Below are 10756 nucleotides of genomic sequence, written 5' to 3'. Positions count from 1 at the left end.
AGAAGAACTACTTTGGATTACTGTGAATGGCTTACATCTGTCTACTCCAAAACAGAATACTTTTATACCTTGAATAATAGGGGAATACTTGTGTGCAAATCAATGTTAAAAGGCACCAGATAGGCTAAGAGTCAATTTTACACTCCAAATGCTTCACTGGTGTACCCTGCAGCAGAGTATATTTGAACTCTTGTGGTGGTTTCAATCAACCCTGCCTCAGAGAGCAATTAACACTTTAACCTCTGCAAGTAACTACCTGCAGGAAGATTTAATGTGAAGTGAAAAGGTGAAAAAATAACAGGCAGTAAAATCCAATCACGGAGAAAGCTGAGCGCATGGTAAAATTTGAAATGAAACGTTCCCTGTCTCCCCGGTAAACGACAGAACAGTAAAACTGAAGGGGGGGGGGGGGAAATCTACATTTAACACACAGCCGCGAAGAAAAAAACAGAAAGAACATAATCTGAAATAAAATGCCGAGAAAATAACCAGAAATTCTCTCTTCATGGTTCCCAGTGGCCCCGTCGCATTGCGCGGAAGCCTCCTTGCGACTTGTGGGCGGGGGTCCCCAGTGCCCGGCCCGAGCAGACGGTGTGTGATGATTATAGGCCCCCGGGGAGATCCAGGGGGTACTCCCTAATTGATTGTCATAAAAGGCTCTAATTGAATTGAGAACCGTGGCGGAACAACGCGCCATGCAGTCCGTTTGATGCCTGGTGCCTCGGTGAAAAGGAAACGAGACGGCGTATCAAGGCAAAAGGCAACGGTGTGACGGCTTGAAAAGGAGGAAGATGAATGTTTTCTGAAAGTCTAGTTGAGAGAGTGTAATGGGAATAATCTTTGAGAGATGGACGATGAGAAGTAATGTAATGATCTGCTAGATATTCATGTAAATAAATGTCCGTTTTGCTACTCTCTACGATATAACACAATAGTGATTCAACCTATAGCCAGTTCATGAAAGCTTTTACATTTGCTGCTCTTAAAGCAGCATTAAGTAGGCTAATCTATGAATATTATTGACCTCTGTTGGAGACCAAGGAATTGCAACAGCATTGACAGGTCACAGTTTATGATGGCCTGATAATAAACTCGCATTTTCACAATAGAGAAGAGTAAGCTAACTAGCAGAGACTCGACAGGAACATCTAGTGAAGAGGTAATATATCATGATGCAAGATACTGTAATAATAATACTGCTTTGTCATTTGCTTTCTATGGCTTTAGAACAAAATCTCTTGAGATCCATTTCTCAGTCACCTGTAGCACCGTCCTCCATCGTTGGGCAAGTGAAAATGCAAGTAGGTGGACACATATTAGGGTCACTTTGTGCTATGGCTCAGTAAAAAGCTTACGTAATGCACCTTTAACACCCCGTGTCTGGTAGCTCTTTCCTGAGAAAAATCCTCTGCCGCACAGGAAGCGATGTGTTTTACATTTGCGGTTTGTTCGGAGTCAACAGAAGAAGAACTGCGATAGCCGCCATGGCTGAACAGACAAAGAAGGACAAAGCGTGGAACTCTGCACAGAATCCAAGCTGCTTTAACTTTCGAAGTTTAAGTTTAAGTTTTCAGGTCATGGACACCTGGAGTTACAAAAATAATTCTATTCTCTTCCTGTGGAAACATCTTTTCAGTAGCAGGGCTTAGTTTCCGGTGGCCTGCATGGGCGGAAATTCACTAAACTCTAAGCTATGGCAAAGTCCCTGGATCTAACATCATTTACCACCAAAACATCCAAACCCGCTTATATATATAGACTAAATTACCACACTATCAGCTCAGAGGGAACGTTGGTCCTGAATGCTCCCCTGATGTGAAATATTTAAAGGTATAGCACCCAAATAGATTTGCTTGATCTTTGCTTTCCATTATAATGATAAAAAACTACAACATCAACATTTGGACTGACTTAAATGTGAGGTATGCTGAGTGCCACATCTTGCCATATCCAATTGAAGCCCTTATATATTTCTACCTGGAGTATACAAACTGCCTAAAGGCAAGGATCAGTGTTTGTGATGGGATATTTGGGATTTTCAGGTCAGGAAGAAAACTTGGAATGGGACAGTCTGGCTCATAAAGGATGCTTTCTGTTTATTCTGTTTTTATTCATGTGTAACTGTCCTTTAGTATTGTATTCATTTTCCGTCTATATTTTTCCTTGTTTTTTTATGTAATGCTCACATTTTAATTCATCTTGTAAAGCACTTTGTGACTCTATTTTGATAAGTGCTGCATGAATAAAGCTTATTATAATATTATTGCTTCCAATACTCTGTCCTGTTAATCTATCCAGCTGCATTGAAGGGGTCCTGGGTAAACTTTAAATATGTCTTCCAACTAAGCTTTTCAAAGTTTTTGAAATAGAGAGAGAGAGAGAGAGAGAGAGAGAGAGGCAGAGACTCTCAGACAGAAGTATGAACAACAGTTTTTTGTCTTTCTTCTCCTTTAAAGGTTTTTGAAATATTTAGAGGAAGAAAGAGAGAGTGACCGATAAAGGGAGAAAAAAAGAGAGAGAAAAAGACATTTCAGACAGTGACAGAAAGTGATGGAGAGAGAAACAGCGAGAGAGAGAGAGACAGAGAGAGAGAGAGAGAGAGAGAGAGAGAGACCTAGAACCACACTGAGGCTCCCTCAGCACCAATAGGTCTGCTTTTGGAAAGGCAAGGGGAGGGAAGGAGGGGGCCCTCGGATTAAGAGGCTGAAAAATGGTTAAAACGTGTCAACGTGTAATTGCACGATAAGGCCCCCTCGCGAGGAATCCGTTGGCCCCGTTGCTATTTTCTATTGCGTCCCCGGCTAATCTCCTCGCGCCACATTCGGTCTTTTGCAATCGGTCCCCCGTAATCTCCCATGACAGAACCGGGTCCAACGACGGAGGTGAGGGTTTTTATAGGAGGAGAGAGAGGGAAATATGCGGAGGCGTGATAAACTGACGCCGATTATCCGCGTTTAGGACACCGGGAGCACGCGGGACGGGGGCGTGGGGTGCACAAGGGTTACGGGAACGGGAAAATGCTAGAGCAGCGGTCTCTAGCCATGTGCCATCCAGAGCCGCGTGGATGCAGGTTTTCAGTTCCAAGCTCCGGCACATGGCCTCGGATGGTTGGTATAGTGTTTGGTTGGAATGAAAACCTGCATACACATGGCTTTAAGTTACAGCCCAATGGACTAGAGTGTCCCTGATGGGTCTATTGGAGCATCATGCGGCAATTGGTTGGGTGTGGCATGAAACAAAACTCTAAGCATCATGTATGAACCAGAATGTCCCATTCCTATAGCTACCTTCTTGATTGGACAACCCAAATATCCCATCACAGATGCCGATTCTTGCCTATAAGTGGTTTGCACACTCCTGATAGATAGATACATGGTTGCCAGCTGGGTATAGCAAGGTGTGAGAACTTAACTTACCTTAGATACATGGGTGCCAGTTGGGTATAGCAATGTGTAAGAACGTACCTTACCTTAGATATATAGGTGCCAGTTGGGTATAGCAAGGTGTAAGAACTTACCTTACCTTAGATATATAGGTGCCAGTTGGGTATAGCAAGGTGTAAGAACGTACCTCACCTTAGATACATGGGTGCCAGTTGGGTATAGCAATGTGTAAGAACTTACCTTACCTTAGATATATAGGTGCCAGTTGGGTATAGCAAGGTGTAAGAACGTACCTTACCTTAGATACATGGGTGCCAGTTGGGTATAGCAAGGTGTAAGAACGTACCTTACCTTAGCCAAAGTGAGTCCAAACTTGATCGTGTAGTTTTATCATCATAGTGGAGAGCAAAGATCAAGCAAAAGTTGCCAGGAATTCATTTGGAAGCCATATCTAACGAAATCAGTGGAGCATTCAGGACCAATGTTCCATCTAAGGTGATAGTTTGATGACCTGCAACTAATAATTTATCACATTGACAAAATACCTTGTCAGTCATTAGTCATTGCTCCACTCGATATAGTAGATATTGTTCAAAATATAGTCGATTTGGAGGTAAATAACTTTGTCATACCTTTGGGTTTAGAGAATTGATGCTCCTCAAAATAGCCTCAGTTTGCATTTGTGTGTGTTTGTATCCTTTTCCTTAGTGAGTCCAACTTTGATTTTGGGCAGCAAAGATCAAGCAAAGGGCTTCTATTTGGCAGCCATATCTTTAAAAACTCACATCAGTGGAGCATTCAGGATCAATGTTCCCGCTAAGCTGAGAGTTTGGTGGTAATTTATCACACTGACCAAATAATGATATCTTGTCAGAAATGTAGTCGAGATGCAGGGACTTTGCCATATAGCTTGTGAACTGACAGCCCTGCCTATTAGGAACATTAATGGTCAGGACTCTCCTCCCCTCTCTCTTTCTTGTTTTTTTTTCTGTTTCTCGCTCCATCAGTCCATCACTTTCTGTCATTTTCTGAAGTGTCTGCGTAGTTTTTTTCCCTCCCTTTCCCCTCTCAGGAACTCAGGAGCATAAATATTGCAGAAACTTTTAAAAAGTGAAGAAAGAAAGAAAAGTCAGTTGTTCGGAATTGTTGTTTGGCCATCTCTGCCTCTCTCTCTTTCTCTCTCTCTCTCTCTCTCTCTCTCTCTCTCTCTCACACACACACACACACACACACACACACACTTTTGGCTTAGACAAATCTACTGAATTCAACGACTGGTCACAGTTATAGAGCAATTTTAATTTTAAGCAATACAAAAATTAGCATACCTTTTTCAGTGTTAGTGAATGTATTGTGAATTTAAACTGAGGAGGCAAAGAACTGAAGTCCTAACTAAATGATTCGTCAAAACTTTAACAACTGCTCAGTCTTAACTCTGTATCCACTTAGTTAATTAATGGTCAACTGTCTAACCATTGGTTGATATATCAGGGATGTAGTGGAGGAAAAATGCAGCAAAATCAAATCAACCCACCTTTTTATTAGCAGGAACAGAGAATAGAATAGAGTTTCTCCATTTTTATAGGCTGACACACATTCATAGTATACATCAAAGTCAGTCATAGCCTATTAGTTAGATGAGGATAGGGTCTATTAATTAATGCTTTTCTGAAAATGTAATTGATTTTTAGTGGTTGTTTGCCTGATGATAATCACCGACTGGAGGTCATAGTTTACCCTCCTTTTTATTTACATCACTGATAACAATTAAGAAAAGTGAGTTCTTGTTGTTTTCTAATCACTGCCTAATTTGAGATGAATTTCCCTTACTTTTCTACCTGTTTTTGCTATACCATGTCATCCTTCCTGAACATCACAACAAGGGAAACCAGGATGAAGCAGAAGCGAAAACACATTAGTGCAAATGTTGTAATTTTGTATCATTATAATGGAGAGCAAAGATCAAGCAAAACTCCCCCGAAAAATATTGTGAAGCTATATCTAAAATAAAAAGAATCCCATTAGGGAGCATTCAGGACCAATGTTCCCTCCAAACTGATAGTTTGGTGATCTACAACTAATTATTTATCACACTGACAAAATAATAAGATCCAGTCTGTCCACTTATCCCCAGAAATGAGTCTATATTTGTTGATTATACAGTCAATTTGATGGCAAATTTGGTGGCAAATTAGATGCAGGGACTTTGCCATACCTTCGACTTTAGTGAGCTGATGCCCCTGGAAACAGCCTTGTTGTGTGTGTGTGTGCGTGTGTGTGTGTGTGTGTGTGTGTGTGTGTCCCGTGCGCGTCCACCTTGCCCTCTTCTCTTTTAAGTCCAGACAGAGCGGTAGTTAGTCTGATAAAAACCAGCAGGGGCGTTCCTTGCTGGGGTGTGTTTTTTGTGTTGGGGTGACCCCCGGCTCGCCCCGCTCATACCCCGACTAATCCCTATTCTCCTCCAGCGCACACACACACACACATACACACACACACAAACCCCTCTCTTCGTCTTCTCTCTCCTCCTTTCTCCTCTCCGCTCATTCAATCCCCCCCTCAATGATTCAGCCATCAAATTCAGAGAAGGAAATAATTTAACAAGCAGTAAAAAATTACACACATACACACTCATACAAAAGTTGCAGGGGATAGCGGTTGTCGCTGGGGTGTGAATGTGCAGTAACGCTCTTGCTGGGGGTCAGGAACTGGGACAGGACCCCCTTAAATAGAGAGAGAGGGGGGTTGGGGGGGGTTGAAGAGGGCCCAAATGAGGTGAGTGAAGAATTAGTAGTCCAATTGACCACCGGATACTCTTGCGGTCGGATTTGAGATCTAGATTAGGGAGGTCACGACCCCTAGCAGGCAGGTAACCATGACGAAAAAGAAGCAACTCTCTGATAATCCGCTCTCCTCCGGCATGCTTTTCCTCCGCCTGCTTGAAAAGCGAGAGATGAACCTTGTAGATTCGGCTATGAGATGGTATTTCAACACAGAAAAGTGGCCCCTACTGTCAAAGTTAGAACCTTAATTTTACATGAGTTGCAGCTCTGTCATTGGTTGGGCAGTAAACAGCACACAGTATTGGGTAATTAATATATTCTTAGCCTAAAAAGCAAAATAAGCCTCCACCTTACACAGATTGGATGATGAATAATTGTGCCACAATTAGGAGAAAATGAACTAAATAAATTGATAGAAAAAGACGAATTAAATGTCATTTCCAACCTGAAGAACATGTGGTTTTAAGTGCAGGTGATTGCAACTATGGACTTCCAAGGAGTAAAAGGCTAAAAAAAAAAATCTGTTATTTTTGATAAAATAACATGGAGGGGAAAGAGATTCTGCTTTTGAGAAATAGCCTCAATCCACTTTCACAACCTGAATTTAAAAAAAAGAATAGAGAGGAAAAAACACTTAGAGACAAAAAAAAAAACCCCAAAACCAAACAAAAAATCAGCACTTGACACATTACATTGAAAGTGGGCTTGAGTTTAGAATATTGACCCTGAAGCAAAACAGGCGCTTTCAATTTGGCCCTATCAAAAATGAATTGAAAAGCAGAAGTGGGAAAACTAGAACATTATTTGAATGTTACAAGTTCTCTCTCCCAGGAGAGAAATGCCTCAACCAACAAGTGTCTCTTATAATCTGACTTACAATCAGCACCTTAGTTTATTAAGCTATCAAATAAACTATCCACTGACAAAATATGTCATTCTATAGCCAATTATTTGAACCGACTGGAGATACTGCAGGCAAGTAAGCCTGGGAATAAGATCATTCCAAGTAAAATATTAGAATTGCAAAAGCAAAGGACTACAGGCAGCAAGGTGACACATGTGGAGCCTGTAGCTGTAATGCTGCAGCCAAATTAATGTGGATAATTAAGTAGATGCAGTGATAATAAAAGGATGATCCAGTCAGTTATTACCATAAGGAAAACAACCACCAATATTAACAAAAATCAATTATATTTTCAGAAAACAATTAATTAATTTTCCATTTTTCCCCTTAAATGACCCTATCCTCATATAACTTACATCAGTTTGATACTGATGTAGCCTGGAATATGAATTATATTATAAAGATTTATATCAGCCGTAAAAGATGGGTAATTAAATTGTGGGTTACAATAAAAAGTAAAATAATCAATTTACTTAGCGTCAGAACAGTGTAAAAGGTCTTAAGGTTTATTTCCAGGACTTTCGATTAATGTTCCATTTAATTACATGAGAAATAGAATCAAATAAGAACCCAACTGAATATTTGAGATACACAACCCATAACGTTTCCATTATCCTCTTTTCAAACAAGCAGTTTTTTTTTTTTTTTTGGCAATAACCTTCACTGGTGATTTGCATTTTGAGCCGATTTTTTTGTTGTTTGTTGAGACTTTTATCCCATAATTGTTTCAACGAGTAAAGCCTTGTCTGCATCTTTTTTTCCCCCCAGAAATGTAAATAAATTTAAATAAATAGCAAGGACAGCTTTCACGCGCCTATTTAAATTCCCCGCAAAAAAAATTAAAACAATTAAATACCCCACGAACAAAACTAACACTTTCTCCAAGATTGAACAGATTCTTACAAATTTATTAAACTCCAGCGCAAAAATTGTGTCGTTCTCTGCCATAAAATGCAGGTTAGGTATTTTGTAAATTATGTACAATTGCATAAAAGAGATTTTGTTTTTTTCCAGTAGGCCTATTTATTCACAATTTACAGGATTTTACAACAACAAAAACAAATCCAGATTACACCGACTCACATGTTCACAAGCAGGAGAAAACGGGAAAGAAATCGAGATTGCAGCCTAGAAACTTTTTTTCTTCAACACATCTTCCACACATTTTCCCCCTCTTTTTAAATTAGACGTTTACCTCTTTAAACAGGCCTTAAGGAGCTCTCATCAAACAAACAGCCCGGGCTTCTAATTCCACAGAAAAAAAAAAAAAATCGAAAAAAGAACCTTCAAAATGCACCAGCCTTCACGGGATATAATTGAAATCGTGTCAAAACTTGGCATGCTCTGTTCCAGAGAGCAAAAGTAAATCGGATGCGCTTTCCTCAGCTCGGACAGACACAAAAAAAATCCTTCACTGAAAGAAAAATAATAATATTAATAATAAAAAGTTTGTTCAAAGTGATTGCATTTTTATGGCTATAACCGCCTATAATTTACAATTCATCAGCAGCCTGCGCCCACATCTAAGAGTTTAAATATTTGGTTGTGGTTTGTAGTGCTTATAGTACATTAAGGTCTCTCCCTGTCTGCTGCAGCCTAGATATGAGTCAGAGGGACCGTCCCGTTTACCGGAGTGGAGCCGCTGCTCTGATAGTGCTGCGGGTGGAGCACATGGAGTCTGCTCTGAACGGACGAGTCCCCCGCCACCTCTCCGGTCGGTAGGTACATGCTGATCATGTCCCGCAGGTCCCCGGTGGGGCACGGCGGCGGTGCGCGCGCGGTGGAAACCGGAGGGCTCACGTTAGGCTCAGATTTCACCAGGGAGCCCAAAGTCCCCCCGATCGCCCCGGACACCGGAGAGACACCGGAGCTTTGGTGCTGGTGAGTGTAGCCGGTGATCCCGCCGTAGCCCGGCGGGGAGGCGCTCATGTAGCCCTGAGAGTTCGAGATGGGGCTGTACGGTAAGGCGCTCATGTCGTACCGGTGCACGGGCTGCGGGTTGTGCGGGTGGTGATGCGGGTGGTGGTGCGAATGCGGGTGGTGCGGGTGCGCTCCGGCGCCCGGGTGTTGCGTGTACGCGAGCTGCGCCTCCTGCATCATCGCGTGAGCCGCCGCCGCCGCGGCCGCCACCTGGCCCGAGTAGGTGCCGTTCGCCCAGCCGTTCACGTGCGTGGCGTACCCGGCCGCTCCTCCGTGGCCCCCTCCGGGGCTCTCGAGCCGCTGCCCGCCGCCCATCCCGACGCCGACGCCCGCCGGGGAGCCGAGGAGCCCGCCGGCCAGCGAGTACTTGTCCTTCTTCAGCAGCGTCTTGGTCTTCCTCCGCGGCCGGTACTTGTAGTCCGGGTGCTCCTTCATGTGCATGGCCCGGAGCCGCTTCGCCTCGTCGATGAACGGTCTCTTCTCCGCCTCGGTCATCACCTTCCACTCCGCGCCCAGCCGCTTGCTGATCTCCGAGTTGTGCATCTTGGGGTTTTCCTGCGCCATTTTCCGCCGCTGGCCCCGGGACCAGACCATGAAGGCGTTCATGGGTCTCTTGACTCTCTCCTGGGGGACTTTGTTGCCGGTCCCCCCGCCTCCTCCTCCCGCGTGTCCCCCCGGGTTGGAGGGGTTGGTCTGGGGCACCACGGGGGAATGCAAGTCCGTCTCCATCATGATGCTGTACATTCACCTCGCCTTGGTAGGAAACACTTCTCAGTCAAACACACAGAAACATTCAGGCTGGCCTGGCTGCAGCTAGACCTCCGAGGACGAGAGAGTGAGACCGAGAAAGAGTGGAAGAAACACGGTGAGAGAGAGATGAAAAGGACGTGCTGTAGTCTCAGGATGAAATCCACTCAGAGGGAAACTTGGATAGTCTGCACTTCCCCTTTTTCGTCCGTTTTTTTCCTCTCATCCGCGAGCGCCGAAAAGAATAGAAACCGCTTGTTTGAGCTTTACTTTGGTTGAAGCTGTAGCCTACTAGGAAAAGTTAACAGAGCGTGCCCGGGCCGCGCGCTTTGACAGCAGCTAAATGAGCGCGAGACGGCCAATGGAGAGGCTCGAGCGGAGACGTGATTTGCATGCAGGGGCTCGCGGTTCTGGTGACGTCGGAGCGCGAGACCTAAAAATTACTCCCTCTGTCATCTGTTTTTGTGTGTGTGCGCGCGCGTTTGTGTGTCCGTATGTGTGTGTGTGTGTGTGTGTGTGTGTGTGGCTCAAAAACACAAAACATATAAGCAGTTTAATTCCCTATAATTTTGTGTACTGTCTAGTATCTTCTCGCGATAGATACAGTGTTTATGCTATCAAATATGTGTTCTGTCAAACATTTTCATGGTCACTTTGTGAAATATTCTGAAATGGAACAAAAAAAAACAAGTTAGATTCCATTGGCTTAGATGAAATGAAACTTTAATGATCCACATGGGGAAACTGGGTCGTTGCAGCAGCAGAGAATAGAATACAACAAAGACAATTTTGATATATAAATTAGAATAGAGCAAATAGGAAGTAAACCAGCCAAATATAGACTACCTAGCTTAATCGTCGTCATCATCATCATAATTTAATACACTGACTTGGTCATACAAATAGAGCCTATATCCTGTAGTTTCACAATCATTATGAAGGAATAGGCCTGTGACTTAGGCTATAGGAACTATAGGCCTAGGTCTAAAACACTGGCAACATCTTGTATCCAATAAGTAGTC

At 43.2% G+C, this 10756-nt stretch overlaps 1 protein-coding gene across 1 annotated transcript; it reads right to left on the bottom strand.

The window, feature by feature from the left end:
* Nucleotides 1-8663: 8663 nt before the first annotated feature.
* Nucleotides 8664-9731, bottom strand: LOC139665702 (transcription factor Sox-1a-like). The gene has a single exon (XM_071544791.1). The coding sequence runs from the start codon at nucleotides 9729-9731 to the stop codon at nucleotides 8664-8666; it is 1068 nt and encodes a 355-aa protein (XP_071400892.1).
* Nucleotides 9732-10756: the final 1025 nt, after the last annotated feature.

The sequence above is a fragment of the Centroberyx affinis genome, unplaced genomic scaffold (assembly GCF_046629955.1).
Source record: "Centroberyx affinis isolate AG114_WGS23_722 - 3 ecotype Tasmania unplaced genomic scaffold, CSIRO-AGI_Caff_v1 ptg004673l_1, whole genome shotgun sequence".
In the NCBI taxonomy this organism is placed as follows: Eukaryota; Metazoa; Chordata; class Actinopteri; order Beryciformes; family Berycidae; genus Centroberyx; species Centroberyx affinis.
The sequence above is the reverse complement of the archived record's forward strand: the minus strand, read 5'-3'. Positions and strand labels throughout refer to the sequence as shown.

Coding starts and splice junctions, on each gene's coding strand:
- LOC139665702 (XM_071544791.1), bottom strand. CDS start 9,731: ATGTACAGCATCATGATGGAGACGGACTTGCATTCCCCCGTGGTGCCC.